Source organism: Podarcis liolepis, assembly GCF_965112155.1.
Source record: "Podarcis liolepis genome assembly, chromosome: 7".
Classification (NCBI taxonomy): domain Eukaryota; kingdom Metazoa; phylum Chordata; class Lepidosauria; order Squamata; family Lacertidae; genus Podarcis; species Podarcis liolepis.
This window is the reverse complement of record NC_139561.1, coordinates 67,161,354-67,186,151: the sequence shown is the minus strand read 5'-3', so window position 1 is coordinate 67,186,151 and position 24,798 is coordinate 67,161,354. Positions and strand designations below refer to the sequence as shown.

General features: G+C 46.7%; 1 protein-coding gene across 1 annotated transcript; it reads right to left on the bottom strand.

The window, feature by feature from the left end:
• Positions 1–8,400: 8,400 nt before the first annotated feature.
• On the bottom strand, positions 8,401–22,643 carry LOC310710796 (metal transporter CNNM4-like). Its single transcript, XM_083511920.1, has 7 exons — positions 21,017–22,643; positions 19,237–19,377; positions 16,309–16,437; positions 15,765–15,934; positions 12,909–13,008; positions 10,124–10,269; positions 8,401–8,556 (listed from the first exon to the last, which is right to left on the bottom strand). The coding sequence occupies exons 1-7, from the start codon at positions 22,434–22,436 to the stop codon at positions 8,458–8,460; spliced, it is 2,205 nt and encodes a 734-aa protein (XP_083368046.1). The 5' UTR covers positions 22,437–22,643; the 3' UTR covers positions 8,401–8,457.
• Positions 22,644–24,798: the final 2,155 nt, after the last annotated feature.

The following is a 24,798-nucleotide window of genomic DNA, read 5'->3' as shown; positions in this document are numbered from 1 at the left end:
CAATTCAGACAACGTTCAATTTCATACCTAAGTTTGCACAGATCTAAACAAGGCTTAAAGGTGTGGAATCTGCTTTAGCGATTTCTGGTGCTTGTCAGGAGACCCCTGGTGTTTATTTTCTGGCAGCAGCAGCAGCAGGAGGAGGAGGAGGAGGAGGAGGAGGCAGATTCCTAAGCTCCTATGCTCTTTTCCCTATAGACCTCTTCAAATCAAGGATGCCATCCCTGGTGCCCACCACCTCTGCCTCTGTTGCTCCACCTACTTTTGCCTCTGTCCCCACCCACTGCTGGCAGAAGGTTGTGAGAAGGGAACATGACCCTCAGTCTGAAAAATGTGCTCCGGCCTTGGTGTATTGGTTTGGTAAGTAGGTTTGCATTAAAATGCAAGCAGAACCAGTTTATTCCTCCATCCCTAGTGGGAAAGGTTGTATTGACCTTCCCTTTTCACCATAACCCTGGCTGGATCTGGACACATCAAAGAAGCGTTTCAGTTAAACTTTGTATGAGAAATCGGGTTGGCAAAAACGGAACTGCACAGCGCCATCTGGTGTCACAGTGTTAGAATGCATATACAATGCATATGAAATGCTTTTTCTTTGCCAATGTAACTGAATCTCCTGTCATGGGCCTGTATGTTCTAGCTGGCCATAAAATGCATGGGAATTAGAGGTGAAGGGAACTACTTGACCCTTCATGCTCTTGACACATATATGGGGCATCTTTATTGGCTCAAATGTTTTCTCTAAATGTGCCTTGCCAAGAGGCATGAATGCCCCAAAGGCTGGCTGGCAGGAGCTGCTTAGCTGGCTGCTGCACAACCAACAGATTAGGGAAGTGGACAGAAATAGACACGGGGCGTCCTTCGGTGCATTGTGAAAAGGCTATTAATAAGAGATGTGGTCAAGTGTGTTAAACAGGCAGGAGATGGAGCGGTGGCTGCTTTTAACCTGTTGAGCATTGCAGGTTCTGTGGCTTTGATCAGTGGCAGGTGTGGGGAAGGGCAGTAGCTCAGTGGTAATCCATCTACTTCTCATGTATAAGAAGAACCTGCTGGATCAGGCCAATGGCCCACTGAGTCCAGCATCTTATTCTCACAGTGGCCAACCAGATGCTTGTGGGAAACTTTATGTTCCCTGACGGATAAATAAGTTATGGTAGCCTATAAATTTTAATATGAATATATTTCCATGCAACGTTAAATAATTGCTTCAAAAAATAAACTTTATAGTCAATAATAGTAATTGACAGTAATAATAATAATAATAATAATAATAATAATAATAATAATAATATAGTAATTGACTATAATAATAGTCAACAATGCGTAATACACATTAGCCCCTACACACCCCAAATTGGCTTGGGTCAGGAGATGTCTAACCATCAAACAGTTAATAGACCAGGAAGGGAACAAGGTCAGTCAGCTATATTAATGTGCAGAGAGTGAAACAAACCGATTTTCTGAGGTATAACTGGATCAATGATTTGAGGGGCTTAAGTAGAATTCAGAATCTGGCACAAAATGAGTTTAGCACAGTGACCTGACGAGGGGGAAGAAGGTAGAGAAATAAAGAAAGCACTGATCCTAATTCCTCAGTGGTAATACTGCTTGTAATATTACCTTAGCTCAGCTTGACCCCAGGAAAGAATAGGGAAGACATGAGGTCAGCCCAAGAGATTTTGCCGCCTGGGGAAAGCAGCAGGGCAAGGGGGGGGGGCTTGGATGCAGAGCTTTAAAATGTGTACCTGTATCTAGAAAGTGTGAGGCAAAAGGTAAGTGTGAATGAGCTCTGAATGTATAACCTCAAAACACAGCCCCAGTAAGGGAGAAGGCAGTATGGTGTAGTGGTTAGAGTGTCAGGCGAGGACTTGAGTTCGGATCTCAACCTGGGCTCTAGGTCACTAGGTGACCTTGGGCCAGCCACTGCCTGTCAGCCTAACCTACCTCACAGGGTTGTTGTGTGGATTAAATGAGGAGGGGAAGAACCATGTAGGCCACCATGAGCTCCTTGGAGAAAAAGTGGGGTGTGAATGCAATTAATAAAGGAATAGCTTGTGGCCCAATGGCAAAGCATCCACCCACTAACATCCACTTAACTCCCATAAGGATGGGAGAGGAAAGACAGGTTTTTCATGGGGCTCGTCCGCACTTCCACTTGCCCCACCCCAAGAAAACAAGGGGTCAGAGCGGTTTTCTGCTTGCTCCGTGCTTTCTAGGCACAGGTCTGAGCAGTGTTGCTCTTTCCCTGCCAGTTTCCCTGGGAAAACCCTCTTTAGGAGAAAGCCTGATTGACGTTTGCTCCAATTTAGTAATACAGATGAAGTTTTCCTGGGGGAAGCAGCAGGGCAAGGGCAAGTCTGGATGGGCCCACAGTTAGGGACGGGGGAGAAATTTGATTCACTTCATGTTCGAAGGCTAATGTGTCACACGCTTTCTGTGGCAATGGTGTGAACTGAAACAGAGCTTACTTTAAAAATTTGCACTTAACGTATTTTTCGCTCTATAACACGCACCTGACCATAACACGCATGTAGTTTTTAGAGGAGGAAAATCCATAGGCATGCCACCCGTAGGCATTCCCTCCATAACACGCACAGACATTTCCCCTTACTTTTTAGGAGGAAAAAAGTGAGTGTTATGGTGCAAAAAATACGGTAACTCTCATTTTCGATTCACCCAGCAATGTTTACAAAGGGCAAAGTGTGGATACAAATGAATATATTGATGGGGGGGGGGGACATTCAAAAATGCATTCCATTAGGAAAAATTTGTTGCTAGAATGTGTATTTTAGTCAAAAATGCACACACACAAATGTGTTTATTAGGATTAATTCACACCCAAATGCTAATGAATTTTCATAAGGATTTTAAAGGAAAAGAAATCACAAATTGCTGCAGGGGTATGGAGAATGAAATTTAAAAATGGAAAAATGAGACCCTGAGAGAACCTAAAATGACACATCTTTCTGTTCCTGCTCACAGTTGAACTACCTCATGCTAGATGCCAAGCAACTCAGTTCTGACAAAGGTTACTTACTAAATGTTGGTGTGTGTGTGTGTGTGTGTGTGTGTGTGTGTGTGTGACATATAAATATATAGAACTTTGCTGAAAGTAGAACGGCTGGGACTATTGCTAGCTCAGCCTTTTATTCTTTCATCTAAACAAGGTTTTTCCTTGTTCACAAAAGGAAGCAGAAGGGACTTCAAACATCAACCGCAGGGCTGGGCTGAATTGTCATCATCATCTTGGCCCTAATCCCCAAGGCTGTGGGAGGGTTCCCTTCCTGCTTCCTCAGATGTCAAAAAAGATTTTGCCAGCTATTTGTCTGTAATCCCTTGCTCACTTGTCACCTGGCTGCCAGTGACAGCTGTGGGAAGATGAACTGAGACAATCCAGGTTGCTGTGGCTCATCGCACAGAAACTCAGTCGAGGAACTGAAGCTCAAAATTCCTCCCGCATCTGAGCCCCAGACAAAGCACAGGGGCAGAGGCCTTTGTGGGAAAGTATTTGTGCCTGACTTTCATTTACATTAGGATTGCCAACAAATCGAGAGAGGCAGGGTAGTGCAGTGGGTCAGAGTGCTGGGCCTAGGCCTAGGTGGACCTGGGTTCAAATCCTCACACGGCCACGAAGCTCACTGGGTGACTTTTCTCTCTCAGCCTAACCCACCTCACAGGTTTGTTGTAAAGGGAAAATGGGGAGGGAGAGATTCACCCTGGTCTTCTTGGAGGAAATGTTGAAATTAATGTATTAATACATAAATGCTTTTTAGAAAGAAAGAAAGAAAGAAAGAAAGAAAGAAAGAAAGAAAGAAAGAAAGAAAGAAAGCCCTGCTCTTGTGCCATCAATGGCAGCAGACATCAGCTGTTAAATGGTTTTCATAGGACATAGAGGTAAGCACTGCCACTGTCTACAAATCAAACTGCAATTAAAGGCTCAGAAGCCCTGCCCTCTTTTGCATTTGGCTACCCTAGCACGCGGTGCTAACGCGTGTGGCGCTGTGGGTTAAACCACAGAGCCTAAGACTTGCTGATCAGAAGGTCGGCTGTTCGAATCCCCGCGACGGGGTGAGCTCCCGTTGCTCTGTCCCTGCTCCTGCCAACCTAGCAGTCCAAAAGCATGTCAAAGTGCAAGTAGATAAATAGGTACCGCTCTGGCGGGAAGGTAAACGGTGTTTTCGTGCGCTGCTCTGGTTCGCCAGAAGCGGCTTGGTCATGCTGGCCACATGACCCGGAAGCTGTACGCCGGCTTCCCTCGGCCAATAAAGCGAGATGAGCGCCGCAACCCCAGAGTCGGCCACGACTGGACCTAATGGTCAGAGGTCCCTTTACCTTTACCTTTTACCCTAGCATAGGAGCAGGGTTTGGGGGGAAAAGTTGGCAAGCCTAGTTTACATTATGTCTTGAAAGCAAGAGAAAGTTTATTTCCCAGTTGTGGTCCAAGTTCCCTGCAAGGTTCTGAAAACCAGACATCACAAATGCAGGGATGAAAAATGAAAAGGTACATTCTCTCAATCTTGGATCTGGATTCCTAGCTGGTCTCCAAGTATTCCCCACCCCCCACCCCTCAATGGAAGAAGGATAGATGTTGTCATGGGAGGGGGCAAGTGAGTAAAAGGCTTAAAATAGAGCTTGATTCTCCTTTTTTTACTGGAGCCATGCCTTTAACAGCAACCTGAGTGCAGAAATTAAGGGGGGTTGGAAAATATGTTTCATACTAGAAAAATACTTTCCGTCTCAGACTGCCTTGAAGGTGCAGGAGCAGGATCGGTAAAATAAATGGCAACTCCGCTTTAAAGTGGAAGGTGGAGGTGTTGGGTGGGACCAGGAAGACAACCCATCCCTTAATTCCTCAAAGCCTCACACACAAACTGCCTACAAGAGGGATTAATTATTAGAGTCAGGCTTCGTCAGAACTTAGTCTTCCTGGAACCTGTTTCCAGTGCCAACACTCAGCTGAATTCTAGAATATTTGAGGACTGTAATGAGGACTAGGGCTCCCTCAAACATGTGCAGAGTGCCTTTTTCATTTTCGTTTTTTTTTAAATATTGTGTTTTAATGTTGTATCCTGTCCTGGGACCTTGGGATGAAGGGTGAGATAAAAATATAAATAATGAATAATAAACATTGTTTAATTATACTTTGATACATTTTTGGTCATCTTGCTTTTAATGTTTGGTTTTATTTGTAATTTTAATGGAAAATTTGTTTTGTTTTATGCAAGACGCTTGGATGTTTTTGGTAATTTAAGCAGCATATAAACCCTGTTAAATAAAATAAGTAGTTATGAGCATTTGCTTATGGTGCCCAGCTAGGATAGCCATGGGTCAAAGCAGACAAGAAGCTAAACACATCATTACATCAAGTTTATAAAGAAAGAGAAGAGGAAGGGTGGCTCCTTGGTGAACAAGGACAAGAGGATTAACCCTCCCCCTCCCAGCAAGAGTCCTGATTCAAATTCTTCCTCTCCATGCTAGGGATGGGGGACAATTTTTTTCCAGTTCACATTTAATGGTGAACGTGCCTAATTTATGCTTTCTGAAACAATATGGATGCATAAGCACAGCCATCCTTTGAAATTGCACTTGTCTGATTTTTGTAACACAGTTTTCCAGCCAAATAATATGTGCAAAAATGCACCTACCAGGGTAAACTTTGTTTAAATAGAGAAAATAACATACAAAAATGCATTATATTCGGGGGAAATATGTCCTCAAAAATGTATACATTAGGCAAATTTGCACACAAAGATAGGTATATCAGAAAAAATTCACACTACAATGCTGGTGAATATTCATGAAGACCTAAAACAAAAAACTGGTGCAGAAATGTGGTGAACTCAACTTAAAACTGGAAAAATGACGAACAGATGGAAACCAAAATTGACAGATTCGCTCATCCCTGTGCTATGCTGCTATTAGAAATGAGGAGGAAGAGACTTCCATTGGCTCCAGTGGGAGGTTTTCCCCAACAGATAATAGCAATTCACAGGAGGACAATCAACAGCAAAAAAAGAGAGAAACAGAGTGGATAGAAAGGCTGGCAGGCAAGGCAACAGTCCATGGGTCCCTCTTTTGTTGGTTTCTCACCTTGAGGTGCATTTACAGTTGTACCTTGGTTTGCAAACAGTCTGGTTTGCATACGTTTATGGATTACAAACATGTCAAACCCGGAAGTACGTGTCCCAGTTTGCAAACTTTTTTTGGATTACAACCCATTTTGGGGGGATTACGAACAATTTTTGGGGGGAGGCCCCATTGGCGAAAGCGCGCCTCGGGTTACAACCTGTTTGGGTTTACAAATGGACCTCCAGAACGGATTATGGTTGTAAACCAAGGTACCACTGTATTGTAAACCATCTCAGAGAAATAAAGTACCAGAAAGTGACAGGTTGGGAGGTTCACACTGATGGTGGGGTAGCAGGCATCTCATTTGGACTTAGCTCCACATGGCCTGCTGGACTGACACACAACTGTCCTCACTTTTGGCACCCGTGTCCCTTCTTGTCCTTGTTTAGGAAGGAACTGAGTAAAGCCTGGGGTGCACCAGGATGACGTGTCACAGTTGTTGATTTAAAGTCAGTTAATTGCCCCCTCAGATTAAAGTGTTCTATGTTTGGCTCTTGGTTTCTGGCATGGCTGACAGGTTTACAACATTTGGAATGTAAGGTTTTTTGGTTCTTATCTGTAGGGTCACGACCAGTTATGACTTTTCCCAGTGAGGAGGTCACAGACTGAAGCTTCCCTGAAGACTCTAGCAGTTTGAATGTAATGAGATTGATCAAAAGGAGCAGGTGACAGCAAAGGTTGCAAGGTTTTTTAGCTGGGGCAATTAGAATAAGATCCACTATTTGACTATTGAATCGAAACCCTAAAATGTATGTTATATCATTGACTTTTTATTTTAATTCTTTGTATATCACATGGTTTTTGTATTGCTATGGCAGATGACTGACGCAAATAAAGATGCATTCAGTTCAAGAAAAATGCAGAGAGAAAAACCAATCCTTGTATTTATTGACCAAACTAAGGCTTTTGACACTGTAAATTGTAATGCCCTGTGGACTGTCCTTCTGAAAATTGGTTGCCCAGAGAAATTTGTGAACATCATTCGGCTCTTCCATGATAATATGACAGCAACAATCACAGGTAACAATGGCTCTCAAAGTGAACCATTGGGATCAGGTGTTAAAAGGGGTTGTGTTATTGCCTTGCCCCAACTCAATTCATTATTTTCATTGCCATGATCCTACACTTTGTCGAAGGGAAACTCCCCACCAGAGTAGAAATCATATATCAAACAGACAGAAAGCTCTTCAATCTGAGCAGGCTGAAAGCAAAGAGTAAGGTTATCTTAACTTCCATCATAGAGCTTCAGTATGCTGATGACAACGTAGTGTGTGCACGCTCACAGGATTACCTCCAAACCATCCTAAATATCTATGCAGAAGCTTATGAAAAGCTTGGCCTATCGCTCAACATCCCAAAAACCAAAGTGCTGCACCAACAGGTACAAAATAACCCCTCTGCAGCACCACATATCCAATTCAAGGGTGTAATGTTGGAAAATGTCAATCACTTCTACTACCTGGGCAGTTATCTTTCCACAAGGGCCGCCATTGATGCCAAAATCCAGCATTGCCTGAGCTCTGTGGGTGAGGCTTTCTCCCAACAGAAGTGCAAAGTGTTTGAGGATCGGGACATTCACAGAGAAACCAAAATGCTTGTTTACAAAGCTATTGCACTACCAACCTTACTGTATGCTTGTGAAACATGGACTATTTATAAATGCCATTTCCAGCTCCTCGAAAGATTCCATCTACAGTGTCTCTGAAAAATTGTACACATCACTTGAGAAAAAGGCATACTAATGCCAGTGTACTGCAAGAAGCAAAGATCACCAGTGTTGAAGCAATGATTCTTCAACATCAAGTTTGTTGGACTGGTCATGTTGTGCGGATGCCTAATTATCGGTCTTCCAAAGCAACTACTCTTAAAAATGGAAAGCGTAATGCTAGTGGTCAACAAAAGAGGTTTAATGACTGTATCAAGGCAAATCTTTAAAAACATAATATAAACACCAACAATTGGGAAACACTTGCCTGCAAATGCTCCAATTGGAGAACACCCTTTACCAAAGGTGTCATGGGCTTTGAAGACACTCAAACTCAGGACGCAAGGGAGAAACACGCTAAGAGGAAGGCATGCTTGGCAAATCCAACCGTGATCAACTCCCGCCCAGAAACCAATGTCCCCATTGTGGAAAGATGTGTGGATCCAGAATTGGCCTCCACAGTCACTTACGGACTCATTGTTGAAACCGTGTTTATGGAAGACGATCTTACTTGGCTACAAGTGATAGCCAAAGAAAGAGAAAGAAAGATTGCTATGGCCAATGGCTGACGCAAATAAAGATTCATTCAATTCAAGCCTGGGGTACACTTTGGAGCACTGACTCTAGTCAGCAGAAATCTCAGCCTGCGGGATGACACTTGCAGCTGCATTGAGTTCCGCCAGTGAGGCCATAAGACAGTTCTGGTACTGATTCCGTGTGATCTGTTTTGGAGAGAGAAAGCAATTACTCCAGAAGCATACTGCCAACACCCAGCATGCACAACCAGACCTCACCTATCTATTATTATTACAATTTATTTAATTTGCTAAGCCACCCAACATAGGAGATTTGCAATGGCCACCATGCTCTCGAGCAAAATACCAGGATGTTTCATTTTCCCCAGGACCTTTGAGGGCTATGCAATGCTACCCTCCAAGCCCTCACTATCTGGCCCTCAGGATTCTCCCCCAGGCCTACTCACGCTTTCCAGCCAGGTAAAAACACACAAGGAAAGTGCAGGCTGAGTGTTTTTGTCTGGCTGGGGTGTATTCTTGAACTCTGATCATGGTTCTCTCTTGCCTGGATGGAGGAAACAGAGGTGTGGGAGAGAGGGGGTGAGTAAAAACCAGCCTGGTGTATAAAAGGTAAACATTCACATTCGTTGCTCTGCCCATCACTGGCATGTGGTTCCAATAAAGTTGCCTAGAAGGGATTGAGGCCCTCCGACTGAGAGAGATTCCTCACTCCTGTCTTATGTATACACAGGTAGTCTGGCCAGAAATGGTGTGGTGGGGGCTGCTAAGGTGGCAGCTCAACCCCTTCTCCCACAGAACTGCAGGCGGCCAAAGAATAAGCTACAAAGAAGTCAGAAGTAGCAAACATCAAGTTTACACCCACCCGCAAATAGGTGTCTAAAGAGAAGCCTTATCAGGATGGTCAAATCAACTGCCCAAGTGGGAGGAGGCAGTGGCGGAGGAAGGGGGGTGCGGGGGGTGCGGCCTGACCCAGGTGTCATCCGTGAGGGGGTGTGACATCACAGTGCCCCCCCCCCAAAGACACAGCATGTGCGCTGCTCCAGGTGCTGGAGCAGCTAGCTCCGCCTTCGGGAGGAGGGAGACCACCCACAATTCTGGGAAGCCTAGATGGGCAGTGGAATACATTAAAAATAATGAGAGATGCGACCACATTCTCAAGTTCCTATAACCTGAGGGCATTCTTCTCCTGCCTCAGCAGACCATTTCGAGAATGAGCTATGAGGGTTTGGGAACCGTTGGTGACCAGGAAATCTGGAAATCTGAGACATGGCCGCAGGTGCCAACAGCAAATGGCTGCCCTGAGCAGCATGGCTAGTTACAAAGCAAAGGTTGGGCCTGAGCTCCAAATGCTAAACCACAGCTTTGACCACCACCTAGTACACAAAAATATTCACTGGTGGGGCTATGACCCTGCAGAAAGTGAATGCAAAGCCACAGTCCTATGCATGCTTACCCTGGGAGAAGTCCCATTGAACTCAGTGGAACTTATGTCTGAGCAGACCTACATAGAAGTAGAACTGAGGGCAGCTTTGGAATTTTCTAGATCAGAGGTGGGCCCTTCAGATGCTGCCAAACTACAACTCCCATCTTCCCTGACCACTGGTGAGGCTTGCTAGAGCTGATGAGAGTTGTCAATGCAACATCTGGGGTGCTAAAGATGAATGAATATACCGGCATCTATTAGGAAAGTATCACCCTTCACCTCACCCAGAATCTCCTTTTCGGGGGTCAAACAAATCCGTCGAGGCCTCACCTTGATGTACAGGAGGTCAGTGAGAGCATGGACAGTGTAGTCTGCCATGTACTGTAGGCTGTTGCTGGGGAGGACCTGGTTGCTGCTGGTGATGCTAAAGCATTGCATATTGCTCATGCGAATCTGGGAGCCTATGATTTCCACACCTGCACATGGGGAAAAGTGAAGCAAGAATTGTACGCTCCAGCCTGCTCTCCTCGGTCTTTTCCCCAGCTGCTTCCCTTGGCCCGCCAACCCACCCAAGCTCCATCTACTTTTGCTGAACTGCCTTCAACCATGTTTCCACCCACCCAAGGGAGCTAGAAATGCAAGTCACATTTATGTAGCAGGGGAGGGGCTCAGACCAGGGTCCTGCCTAGGAAAGTGTATCCAAGAGAAAGGGAACAAGAGGGAACATTGAACTGGACACAGAGATAAACAGTTCCAAGCTGCAAGAAGCAGCCTCTGGGAACAGCAAGGGAGTGCTGTTGTTTTTTGGGTGGGGGGACTGGTGCTGCTTTGAGGCCAGCGCTGCTTTATGCGCATGTGTCCCACATCTGTTGTGTTTCAGAGTCTCTCCTTGCCAAGGACACAAGCCCTGTAAAGAGGCCCCTGAAACAACTTGGGGAACTAGAAGCCATGGATGGAAGGATATAGATCTGGAACCTGCAACAAAATGTTGCCTTGTGAAGTGCTGCTATTCAATAAGCCGCTGTATTCCATTTCCATTTCCTTCACCCAGCTGTCAGCCCTCTCCCACCACAGTCAGTCAGGTTTGTCTCTAGGAGATACTAGGCAGCTGCCTAGAGTGCTGGTCACTGAGAATAGCAGGTCTGGGGAACAGGGGGTGGCAGCAAGTATTGGTGGGATTGTTTTGCCTGCTTGCTTGGTTAAGCAACATTGTGCTGGACTTTTCCTGCCTATGCCTGAGCACTACTTGCTTATAGGACTCTTTTAACCAAGAGGGAGAGAGAGAGAGCAGAAATGATGAGCCAGAGGGAGTTGCATTGTCTGGGAAACAGCCGCAAGAAGGTCTGGCACACTCAGGGAAACTCAAGGGCCCTTCCCTGAATGTTGTACTGGGGATGGATGAATCGTTCTGATTAAACCACTAGATGGCACCAGACTATGGTGCAAACCAAGTACGCAATTATCCAGCCTCCAAAAATGCACAGGAACAGATGACTAATTGCTGCCTCATCCACTTTGTGTGTGTGTGCGCGCACACACGCACACACACAATTTACTTTTCAATTTCATCACTACCAAATTTGCTCTGTTGTCCTGGCACAACAAATCCACTTTTAAAACGAAGCTGACCTTTTGCAGCCAAGAAAGTGATGGGGGAAAGTGTGGACTGAATGGTTAACGGCAGGTGTGCCAACTGTAGGGGGCCGAGGTATCTTCAGGCCCCTCAATATTTGTTGGGGGAGGCTGTTGTGCATTGCATGTGTGGGTCGTCATGCACGTGCGGCGTCACAGCTTCAGTGCCCAGCTCCTCCAAAGTGCTTGGCCTCCTCCAGACAATGTGATGTTTCACATGCATCACATGCCGGGCCCCCTCAGTCTCAGGGGCAACCTAGTGCCTCTGATTAATGAAAAGATGTATAAACACCCCATGAGCACCGGCGGAGCAAGTCGATCAGGCGCCTGTGCCCAGGGTCAGGGCCATGTGCCCATGGGGCAGGGCCAGGCGGGGCAGGACACTCTGTGGGGCCTCCAAGGAGTCTGCCTGCCTCTTCCCCCATAGCCACTCTACAGCTGGGGGGGGGGAGGCGGTGGGCGGACTGTTTGGGGCAGTGCGGAGCCTGCAGGTACCCAAGCCACCACGTCACTCCCAGGAAAGATGCGTGGCTCGGGCACACTGCATTTTGTGTGCCCCCCAGTGGTGACACCTGGGGTGACCTGCCTCCACCACACACCCCTTCCTCCACCCCTGCCCACGAGAAAACTAGGATGCATGCTCCTTGTTGTAAACTGTTCCGCAAACAAATCAGACCAAATGCTCATAGGGCTCACCCATGCTTCCGCTTGTCCTATGCCTGGAAAGCATGGATCCAAGAGGTTTTCTGCTTGTCCCACATTTTCTAGGCATGGGTGAGAGTGGTTTTGCCTTTGCCCTGCTGCTTTTCCCACAGAAAACCCATCTATGCTCTACCAGCTGAAGCTGGGATGTACTTGTGTTTCTTTCAGTCTGCAAATCATGGATACTTATCATTTTTCCCTGCCATCTGCATTGTGTTTCCTTTGACTTGAAATAAATGGGGTAGAATAATGTAATAGCAACGTAATTTATGTAATTTTGCTGCAGCAGAAAGGCAAGTAATGCACTTTTTAGTGGAGAATTAACTGCTGTGGAATGGAAACAGTGATGCATGAGAGAAATAGAAGACATTATGGGAAATGATGTATTCTTATCTCCCTACCTGGTAGTGAGCCCAATTGAATTCAGTAGGACTTGCTTCTTAGCAGACGTGGTTAGGATTACAGCCTAAACCATGGGTTGGTAAACTAAGGCCCAGGAGCCGGATCCAGCCCAATAGCCTTCTAAATCCGGCCTGTGGAAGGTCCAGGGATCAGCGTGTTTTTACATGAGTAGAATGTGTCCTTTTATTAAAAATGCATCTCTGGGTTATTTGTGGGGCATAGGAATTCGTTCGTATTTTTTTCCAAAATATAGTTCGGCCTCCCACAAGGTCTCAGGGACAGTGGACCAGCACCCTGCCAAAAAAGCTTGCTGACCCCTGGCCTAAACTATCAAGTGGGGAGAGTTTCTGACTGTGGGAGGAGAAGGAATGCAGATTACCTCCTTGGATGGGTGTACCCAAGGCCATGACTCCATAGTAGGAGAAGGGTCCGTTCTCAAATTTCATGTTTTCCTTGCAAGCTTCAACCTCCACCTTTCCCTGGAATAGAGAGGCAATATTAGGACCTTCAAACTTCATTTGTCAGAGAAGGGTCAACCTGTAGCACCCAAGCCAATCTGGAATCTCCATGGCAAGCAGAAGTAACTCCCAAGAAACCCAATCAAAGGAAGCATTGCAGACAAGCATTATTCATATCTCTCAAACAATGGGCTTGGTAGCTTTGGCATGCGTAGGATAGGCCCAGAAAGAAGGCCTGCTCCTTAATTCGAAGTAGGGACCAGCTGCTATCACTCTGTTGTGCAGGACAGCTCAGTCGGTTGAGCATGAGACTCTTGATCTCAAGGTTGTGGGTTCGAGTCCCACATTGGGCAAAAGATTCCTGCACTGCAGGGGGTTGGACTAGATGACTCTCATGGTCCCTTCCAACTCTACAATTCTATGATTCTGCAATAAAATTTATTTTTTTTACTTACAGTACTGCAGATATGGGGAACCTGTGGCCCTCTAGATGTTGCTGGACTCCCACCAAACTTTTTTTAATGAATTTTATTTATAATCATTATTACAATGATTACAATTTCCAATATCATGTTCACATTAAAATAAACATTTCCCCCGTTAATTTCTTTCTTTATAATACTGCATTCAATGCCTTCCCTTCTTTCCCTTCCCTGATTCCTTTATTTTCCCCACCATTCCTGCATATTCTCATATATCCATTTAGTTCCCCTTTACTTTTATTATTCCTTTATTATATATTATACTGTTGTTTACCTTAATCCTGCTAGCGTTTTCACATGTTCACAGTTATTATACAAATTCTCCACAATATACTTGATCTCATATTTTACTTGTTAGACCTGCTAATGACTGCTCACCAGTCATGACGTGGGCGGCTTTTGCAACCCGGCACAGCTTCCCTGACCCACGGGGTCACGCCACCCGTTGCTCCGACCCCTGGGCCGTCCCCATAGGCTGTAGGTCATCCATGTGACCAGCACCATCAGCCAATCGGCTGCGGTCCCGGGGGCAGAGCTGGGGATCAGAAAAGGAGGCTGCAGTCAATGCTGGTCAGCCATTCTGGTCAGAGCGTCAGCAAGGAAGGTTGTTGTTGTGTTGTAAGCCAGAAAATAGCTTATCTCCTGAGTTTACACCAATAAAATTCAGAAACGTGAGGAGTTAGGAGTCCAGTGCTGTTTATTGCAAAGCAATAGGTCACAGTCAGATCATTTCGCAAAACTGCAACCCCGCCTGGTGGTCCAGGCAGTGGTATTTATAAAATTTTCAGCAAAGCATTTCAGTTTCCACCAATCATATACATCATTACCTCATTTCATGTTTAATACACATGCGCAGTAAGCACTGGCAATTTCTGCTGATTAAGTTCCAATTCCCACCATGTTCTGTTACATTGTGTTAGTGTGCGTGTTGGAAACCTATGTTACGTGTAGCCATTTGCACCAGGTAGCAAATTATGTTCTAGCTTTGAGCTGTATCTTTGTGATTCATATATTAGCTGTATTCCTGCCCCAACTGGAGTGGGGGCCGGCAACTTGCAAAATCATCAGTTTCATAAAGTACATAACAGGTTACCATAACTTTTCTATTAGAAGCACACTGAAGGATTTACAGGGGTATCACATTTATTGTGGCCCTTTGGGCCACCACCACAGTTGGACCCACCTTTATTCTTAAGGTAACATGGCCCAGGTCTTGATGTCACGGCGCCTGTTGTCGCCTCATCCTCAATGCTGGGCTTCCTTTATTCTGGCACTGACGGGCGGATTGCTGGGTCCGCAGGCAGCGGCCTCCTTGGGGGGAGGGGGAGAAGACGGGCTGCATCCAGGCTAACCCCCCCCCCTTGGGGACACGAGTTCGGCACCAGTTTATTTCACATGGCTGGTGTTAATTTTGTCCCTGGTGCATGGACGGTGCCATGTTGCTGTGATCACATGGTCGGCGCCATTTTATTTTTGGCCACATGGTCGGCGCCATGTGATCTGCACAAGCACGTTCGCAGACGGTCCAAATGGTCCGTTTCCTCCAGGCGTGCTTGGAGTTGTTCAGCAACCACCCGCTCAATCACCTTGCCCAAGAATGGCAGATTTGAGACTGGGCGATAGTTGGCCAAATTGGCCGGGTCTAAGGATGTTTTTTAAGAAGCGGTTTAATGACCGCCTCTTTCAGCGGGTCTGGGAAGGCTCCCTCACAGAGGGAAGCATTCACCACCCCGCAGAGCCCATCACCCAGCCCTTCCCGGCTCGCTTTTATCAGCCAGGATGGGCAAGGATGGGCCATTGACACTTGGTAGGCTCGACGTTGAGCTCTAGCCTGTGTCCGGTCTGATTCAGAATGGTACTGACATGCCACATGGAGTGCCACCAGTGATAAGGCTTTTAAGGTGGACTCTGTTCCAATTGGTCTGTCACTAGCAGGGTCACAGTATCATGGAACTGTAGAGTTGGAAGGGACCATGAGAGTTGTCTTGTCTGGATACATGACTATAGCCTAAGCATGGGGTACTTCTGCATCCATGGGCCCTTATGCCAAACCATAGAAGTTGTTGTGGGCCTCACACGTGTGCTGTCTTTGCTCCCTAGCTGTAACCCACCCACCCCTTGGCTAAAGAAGGCCTTTTTCAAGTTTCAGCACAAAGATGGGACCCAGCAGGCACCAGGAGGACATCTGTGGGCACCTTGGCTACCAAAAGTGCTGCATTGATGACCCACAGATTAGGTCATGCACTTGGTGCTTCCTTGGCTGTGCGGAGAGAGTAGGAAGTGCCAACAAATTACCTGTAAAATGAGAATGAAGTAATCTGCCGGCTTGTTCTTTTCATACAAGTTATATTCAGGAGATTCCTTGTCCTGCTCATCAATTTTCAGCTCACAGATGACACCAGGATGCTTGAGAAGACGTAGCAGGTACTTCTCAGAGATGAGGCTCGGGCAAAATTGCAAGACCTCTGCATGACAAGGAGAGGGCACAGGGATCAAAGGATGCTTCCTGTAAGCAAAATCCTTTCCCAGATCCATGCCACCAGGAGGCAAAGCGAGTTAGCCGGCTGGAAGCAGATGGCGGGTGGTGTCGGATGGAACAGAGTGGGAGAGTGATGGCACTCACATATTATGGGCATCAGCTACCTGAAAATCCTTTTGTGCCTGCTGCACTGAAGTGAACAGGAACTGAGCAGGAGCACAGCTCATTGGGAAGATACTCTGTATGTGTACAGAGCTAGGAGTTTGAATATGCATGTGTGTGACTCAGGTAGGTTTGGCTTTAAGTTTCAGATCAGATGGGACCTTTCCAGTGGCCCAGGTGGTCCCTGAGGGCTCGTACCTGTAGAGAGAAAGCGGTGTGCAGCCAGGAGTAGCTGACGGGAGATCTTCAACTCAGTGTCATTGCCCTTGAAGGCCGAGAAGTCCCACTTCCTTGGGCTGGCATCTCGTCTTCTGGTACGATTATAGGCTGCAAGGGAGGAAACCAAATAAGGAATCACTACACTGTGTGGTTACAGAAGCAGCCATGGGAACACTACGCAATGTAAGAGTGGAAGGAAATGGAAAGAGCAGAATCTCGCAATCGCATGTGGATCTAAACGAACATATATGTTTCTAGTCCTCATGATCACTGAGGAAAATCTGAAAGCACATGGTAGCTGTCTGCGAGATGGCTCAGAAACCAGTGACGTGGAATTTGGGAGCTTCCTGTCTTGTCCCCCTCTTCCGAGGGGGTGACCCCCCATCTCAACACCAATTTTGCTTCCCCTTTAGCCCTTGTCGAAAAGATTGCTAGATTCTACCGTGACTGACATGCATTTGGATTTTATTTTTAAGAAACAAAATGTATATACCACTTCTTAATAACAAAAAGTGGTTTACAAGAAGTGTTAAAATGATCAATAAAACAGTTCAAAACATGTAACTGGAAATAGTAAAGGTAAAGGGACCCGTGACCATTAGGTCCAGTCGTGACCGACTCTGGGGTTGCGGCGCTCATCTCGCTTTATTGGCCTAGGGAGCCGGCGTACAGCTTCTGGGTCATGTGACCAGCATGACTAAGCTGCTTCAGGTGAACCAGAGCAGCGCATGGAAACGCCGTTTACCTTACCGCTGGAGCGGTACCTATTTATCTACTTGCACTTTTGACGTGCTTTCGAACTGCTAGGTTGGCAGGAGCTGGGACCGAGCAACAGGAGCTCACCCCGTCGTGGGGATTCGAACCTCCGACCTTCTGATTGGCAAGCCCTAGGCTCTGTGGTTTAACCCACAGCGCCACCCGCATCCCGTAACTGAAAATATTTTAAATAGTTATATTAAAACACATCAACATCCATGTATCCGGATAGCTTTGCCTAAATAAAAATGTTTTAAGCAGGTGCCAAAATGAGCACAGTGAAGGCACCTCCCTGATGTCCACAGGCAGGGAGTTCCAAAGTGTAGGAGCTGCCATACAAAAAGCTTGAAGTATGAAATTATTTTGGTTTACATTTTTGGATGACTTTATACTCCAGCCTTCACAAGTACATTTACGGCAGCTAACAAATCCAGATGTTCCCCCCTTACACCTTTCATCCTCACATCAGTCCTGCGCGGGTAGGCTAGGCAGAGAGATAGTGACTGGCCCAAAGTCACCCAGTGAGCTTTATGGTCCCTGGGTGGGTCTCCCCAGTCCGAGTGATCAGCAGAGATAAAACAGCGGAGACCTTTGCCTGATACTGAAATGGTATCAAAGTCAGTATCACCACTGAGGTGTCTCCTTTGCTCCCCTCACAACACCACCCACCACACCTTTGGTGGCAGCAATACACTAAGTTAGGCTTTTCTTGACATTTTCCATGATGGAACCCAAAATGGCACCCACAGGACTCCCCATGTGTTCCCTCGTCAAGGCACTGAGCAGCCCCAGATCTGCTTAGCTTGAGCATGTTGGCTGCATCATGTCCCTTCAGAGCACACCAAAGAAATATGTTTGTATAAATATAAATGTGTTTAACTGGCAAGATCAAGTTCACAGTTGATATATCCATGGAGTTTAGCCTTTTTTGAAAATACCGGCAACACGCAACCTGGATTGTACTTGGAATTTCTCAAAGCTTCTCATTTTTCCTGGCAACGCAGAGGGCTAGGTAAGGATAAACAGCAGGGCTCCATACCTGTCTGCAGTTTAATGAGCTGGGGGCCCCAAACCAAGAACTAGGAGTTGCACAAAGGGAGTCCAGGGGCAAAGCCAGCAGTCAGGACCAAGAAGGTGGTTGGAGCTGGAGGACAAATCAGGAAGCAAGGTTGAGGAGCAAACCAGATGCCAGGACTGACAGACAAACCATGAGGCAAGACTGGGGAGCAACTAGAGAGCGCCCCTCAAGAGGACAAAGTGGGGCAGTGCCTCTGAGCCTCACCATGTTGCCTTCCATGAAATGGGTTGGGGGAACTGTTTTGTTGCCATAGAAAAGACTATTCGCTTCACTTATTGTTTTCCCCGGCTCTGTTTGCAATGCCCTGAGCTCCACCAGGCCCAATGGGCACCGGTCACCATTGGGAGCAGATCAAAAGCAGTGGTGCAGTTAGATAATGATTATTCAGGAGGGCTCCTCAGATAAATGTGCATTCCTTCACTTGCTTCTGCTGAGTGAGGTCCTGGACTTCTGCACCACCTTGTTTTGACAGCCCATAATTTCCTTATTTTAATTCTGCCTATTGGTGCTTCATAACATTGCAGCTTGGAGCAATTATAGCTCCTGCAACAGTATCTCAGTAACCCTAAACCCAAGGCCAGAGTCCCAAATTACCTCATGACACTATTGATTCTAGGCAAACTACAAGAGAAATGAGCAAAATTCAGTTGGAAACAACTAGTGCCGATCATGATCTTTTCCCTCTACCATTCTTCTCAGAGAGTTTTCTGCAGAAATGGCAGTAGTCCAAGATAGGCTAGCTGAGTAACCATTGGTGGGAACAAAATACAGTTGCACCTGCCACAGCACAGTGTGTGTTAAGCCTTCATCTGAAGACAGGTGAGGAACACAAGGCCTGCTAAATATTGTAGGACTCCCATCATCACTAAAAATTGGCCATACTAACTGGGGCTAATGGAAGTTAGAGTCCAACAATATCTGTAGGGCCATAGCTTCCCCACCCACACCCAAGATGAGGAAATATAATGCAGTCTCTCTCTCTCTCTCTCTCTCTCTCTCTCTCTCTCTCACTCACACACACACACACACACTGCTGTTTCATAGGTAGAAAAACAACTAGGAATGAACCTAACTGTAGAGATCTGATTCGTCCAGGATCTCTGACTTGATTATCTCTTCAATGACATCCTCCAGGGTCACGATACCCACCACTTCACCTTCATCTTCAGGCTCAACCTCATTCTTCTTTAGGACAATGGCCAGGTGAGATTTACCTGTGGGGCAGACTTTGGTTATATCACTGAGGCATGGGCATAGCCAAGGGGAGAAGCAGGGGGCAGCTGCCCACCTAGATCAAGTAAAACAATAGAAGTACTTAACTAACTGACTAATCACATCAGTTCTGCCCCCTAACAAAGTCCTGCTCCCCCCCCCAACAGAAATCCTGGCCACACCCATGCACTGAGGCGAAGACATCATTTGATGGTGTTTTTAAAAATAAACAAATATATATAAAAATTAGTTTCAAAAAAGTTTTAAAGAGTTACCGGTATATCCATTAAATAAAATTCTTATATAATCTTGGCTTTGGCCCACAGATGTTCTTTTATGGAGATGGGGAACCTGTGTCTCTCAAGGTGTGCCTTACAGCTCTTCAGCAAACTTATCTATAGGTCTGACCATTTGTCCATCTACTGGTAGCCCAGCCTATTCTGCCTGGCAGTGGCTCTCCAAAGTCTCAGATGGGAAATAATATTCCACATCTCTGCTATTTGACCCTTTTGAATGGAAGATGTCAGGGACTGAACACAAGACTTTTCTGCTTTCAATGCAATCCCACCTCCGACATGCCTTTTTCTTTCATCCTGTAGATCCCCCGCTTCCATTCTGCTTTAACTAAGACAACTGTTGCATTTAAAGAAGACTCATAGTATATATGCCTTCCCCAATTTGGTGCCCTCCAGATATTGTTGGACCACAACTCCTGTCATCCTTATTCTGGCTGTGAGTTAGAGAAAAACAACACCTGGAGATTGGCACCAGGTTTGGGGAAGGCTGTAGGAGATCCTTCTCCTGTTCCTTCAGGAAAGCTGCCTGCAATCCTTAAAGTGCCTGTAGCTGATTCTGCAGTCACCTGCTTCTGCATAGGATTCACCAGTTGCTGGGAAGGACAAGTGGTGAGAGGGCTGTTGCATTCAGGTCCTGCTTGCAGGCTACCTATAAGCATGTGGTTGGCCATTAGGAGAAAAGGATGCTGGACTAAGATGGGCCTTTGGCCTGATCTCGCAGGGCTCTTCTTACATGCTTATGGCTATGGAGTGGGAGAAGTTATAGGGCAGTCATCCCCAGAGGCAAAGAACGATGAGAGAGCCATGTGCTCAGGCCAGCTCACCCATGAGGCAGAGTGAGGCAGCTGACTCAGGTGGAAGAATCCAAGGGGTGCTGCCATGGGTGCCCCCACCGGCAGAGAAGTAAAGAGAAGTGGCTGAGACTTCTGAGTTATGGCAAGATCTTGCGAGAGCCCTGCGAGAGCTCCATGAGGTCTTGTGGGGCTCTCACAAGGCTGTGGCAACGCGGGTGGCACTTTCCTGTTTCACCTCAGGTGGCAAAACAGGTTGGGCTGCCCCTGACAGGGTGCTATATAAGGGGGTGCTGAACTCTTCTCTCACCCCACCTCCTGTGATTCATCTGAGTTCTGCCTGGGGAGACACTGGGCCTCAATGGGCAAGGGCCATTTCTGTCATCCATAAAACGTTGGCACCAATCTATGCCATCACTTTCTCTGGATGATGACCAACCCCTCTGGCCTGTTCTAAAGGTAACAATTTTTAAAAGTTGCTCCTTCTCCAAAAGAGAAACAAAAAGTTAACTTTTAAATAGAGGCTGAAGCTGACTCGATCTGCACCTTGTTACCTTTTTTGAACTCTTCAAGCACGGCATCCAGTTTAGTATTGTGGCAAACAAAATGCACCGGATGGTTGTAAAATTTAGTGATTGTCTTCAGCGGGGTGCAGTCATCTGGGTCCACAAAGGCTAGATCCTTGACATATAGCATATCAACTATATTCGTCCTCTCCTTATCGTAAATGGGGATGCGTGTGTAGCCGCTCTCCATGATCTCCGTCATGGTGTTGAAGTCAAGGACGGCGTTGCTGTTGAGCAAGAAGCAATCATGCAGGGGGGTCATGACGTGCTCCACTGCCTTAGTCCTCAGCTCCAGTGCTCCTTGGATGATATTCAGCTCTTGCTTCAGCAGGTCCATGTACGGCTCGGTCAGCCTCAGCATCTCCATCAGCTTCTCTCGGTTGTACCTGAGGCCCATTTCTTGACCGAGTACATAGTCCAGTATTTTACTCATAGGGTAGGAGAGAGGGAAAGTCAGCAGCATGACAAACTTGGTGATGACAATGGTTTTGGCACCCACTTCCAAGCCATGGCGGCAGCAGAGGGCCTGGGGGATTATCTCCCCAAAGAGAACAATGCCGAATGTAGAGGCCACTATAGCCAGAAGGCTTGCACTAACCATGGAGTCAAACAGTATGGTGAAGGAGGTGTTGACTAAGACGTTGCCGAGGAGCAAAGAACAGAGCAGGTAATTGCCGTGCCGCCGAACAGGCTCGATTATAGTGGCACACTTCTTCTCCATGGGTGTGCCACAGTTCTGGATGATGCGCAGCTCCATGGGGTCCAGGGACATCAGGCCCAGGTTGAGACCACTAAACATGCCTGACAATGCCAGCAGGATGACCACCAGGACTAACTTCAGCCAGAGAGGCAGTCTGAAATGATCTCCCTCGATCACTTGGATCACCAAATCGCGGTCGCTAAACCAATACCGTGGCTTGCCCGAATGATCTTCCAAGCACATCACATAGTTCTTGAACTCGATTTCCTTCCGCAGGATCTGAACTGACACATCCACCAGGGCGGTGGTGTTCCGTACCTCGTGGCAGTATGGGTTCACCAGCATGTCACTGCTCTTCTTGATGCAGGGGTCCCCATGAGCATTAGAATCTGACGCATCAGGTAAGTCAGCAAAGTATAACATCTGGCAAGTAGGTCGGTGGATGCCCTGGCCGAAGATCCGAAGCCGGATGATGCTTCCTTCCACCACTTGGATGATGCCATTTTCCAAGACTGTAGTACCTGGTTTGGTGCTGTTCTCCACCCTCATGCCTAAAATGACTGTTCTACTAGACACCCCATTCCCAGCAGTGGCTGGCAAAGGGAACGTCGTCAGCAGAAAGAAGAGATACCTTAGCAGCAGCAGTACCAGTCCAGCATCCTCATCCCACCAGCTGAGGCAACTCCCCAAACCGTTCATTGTGGACATGTCCCTTGAGAGCTCCTTTGATCAGTACCACCATATGGTAGCTCCCTCCAGATACTCTCTAGGTGCACACACTGGGCTGTACAAGCACATGTCATAAACCATCTCATATGCAGACACACTCACCTCATTTGCATACCACACTGTTTCCTAGTAGCTTAAATAACTCCACCCTTGAAGGAGATATTTGATATATTCTTCCATGGTGCGGGGAGAGGGGAAGGTCCTGTCAGAGGTCAGCACCCTAAACAGATGGCCAGTTCTTGCTCTGAGGGAGAAATTGGCCCCCCCAGATCTCTCTGGTCTTCAGGTCATTCTCCAGGCTACACATTTTCCTCAGCCATATTTCCTCTCCCCAGGCCACACCCACTTCACCAACCATAGATTGTCACTTCACTTCTGTGAGTGTTTCCTCCTGACTGGAATGTGTCCTTGAACTCTGATAATCCCTCTTGGTTGCTTGAATGGAGTATAGATGGGGGTGCGTAAAAGAAGCCTACTGTGTGTAAGATTAAGAAGTATATACATTGCTCCCCTCACATTTGTTTCTGGCCCTGCCCATCACTGGCATGTGGCCCCCAGAAGAAAATATGTGGACCCAGGAGAAAATACGGCCCTCAGTCTGGAAAAGATTCCTAACTCCTGTATTAGATATTGGTCAAAAAGAAAGTTATCACCCTACTAGTATTCTTTTTTTCTTTCTTTCCTGGGCAGAGGGATTGTTTGTTAAATCAGTCTGGGAACTGTAGTTCCATGAGGGAAACAGTGGTCTCCTGTCAACTCACAACACTAGTTACAATCCACAGTTCCCAACAGTTCCAAAATGCGAGCATGTCATTTTAAGGGGGGGGGGGGAAGGATGCATAGTATAGGGGGGGAAATGTGTACTAAAGCTTACATTGGTTGATCTCTCTATCTCCCAAGTATGCATTTGTATCATTGTATTCCAAGGTCCTGGAACAGATCTGAGTTTGTGCAGGAGGTGGTGGTGGTTGAAGGTGGGGCATCATTCAGAAGATTGATCCTGTCTTTGGAGTTACATTAACATCCTCATGGAGTAATGCTGTGCAATTTATCATAAAAAGGGCATGTTACCCTACTGCTTCCAGAAATGCTATTATTGGCTGAAATATTCACCCCACAGTTTTGTTCCTGCACTTAGCTGCTGTCTGGCTCTCAAGAGATACACTCTCAAATGTATCTATGAGTCTATGATTCTAATATTCAGGTGGAAGTGATTGCTACACAGCTTGTCCCCCATGCTGTTTAACACCTATATGAAGCCGCTGGGAGCTGCAATCAAGTAGTGGTCACCAACATATGACTGACACCAAACTCTTTCTCTCTGTTCCATCTGAATCAGGAAAGGCAGTTGAGATGCTAAGCAGGTGCTTGGAAGCAGTGATGGGCTGGATGTGGGCCAACAAATTGAAACTGAGAGCCAGTGTGGTGTAGTGGTTAAGAATGGCAGACTCGTAATCTGGTGAACTGGGTTCGCGTCTCTGCTCCTCCACATGCAGCTGCTGGGTGACCTTGGGCCAGTCACGCTTCTCTGAAGTCTCTCAGCCTCACTCACCTCACAGAGTGTTTGTTGTGGGGGAGGAAGGGAAAGGAGAATGTTAGCCGCTTTGAGACTCCTTCGGGGAGTGATAAAGCAGGATATCAAATCCAAACCTTCTTCTTCTTCTTGAAAAGACTGAGGTATTCTACAGGTACGTTCCAAGTTCTCAAGTCCAGGAGGTGGGAAGATGGCCTGCTCTGGTTGGGGTTGCACTTCTCTGGAAGGAGCAGTTTCACATCTTGTGGGTACACCTAGATCAAACATTGTCACTTGAGCACTTCCGGGGTGGCGCCATCGGCAATGGCGGACTCCCTCTGAACCGGAGGGACCAGCTCCGCGCGAAACGGGTCTTTTCCACTGCGGCAAAGCGGGGACCCTTTCAGAAATCACAAGTGGATGAAGCCTGTGACCATGGGACTCGGCGGGCACCTTTAGCACCCCCCCAACCCGCAAAGGAACCCACTAATGGGCTCCGAAGCGAAGAGGGGGAAGTGGCGCGGTGCTGTGAGTCAACTGCTATTTCCGTGGAGCGAAGCCGCACAGCCGTTGCCGGAGAGCGCTGCCTTTTTCCTGGGACAATTTGGCATCTAAAGTAACCACCCGTGAGTACTCAAATATTGAACAATTGGACTTCAAATAAGAACTGGCAATTAGAAAGGAATTGGACTTAAAAATTTACCTTAATTTGGCACTGAAACAGGAAGGTCTAAACAGGAAGTCAGCCTTCCGTTTCCTTGTAGTCAGAAGAAAGCAAAGACAACATAAACAAGAGCTTAGAAAATTACTTTTAAAGGATTGGTTTTC

Bases quoted from the DNA above. Each gene is read 5' to 3' on its own strand.
- LOC310710796 (XM_083511920.1), bottom strand. From the start codon at position 22,436: ATGTCCACAATGAACGGTTTGGGGAGTTGCCTCAGCTGGTGGGATGAG. The intron at 16,438-19,236 runs GTTAGGTTCATT...CCTCCCTTGCAG, and splicing joins GGACGAATCAGATCTCTACA to CCTATAATCGTACCAGAAGA. The intron at 15,935-16,308 runs GTACGAGCCCTC...CTTGTCATGCAG, and splicing joins ACACCGCTTTCTCTCTACAG to AGGTCTTGCAATTTTGCCCG.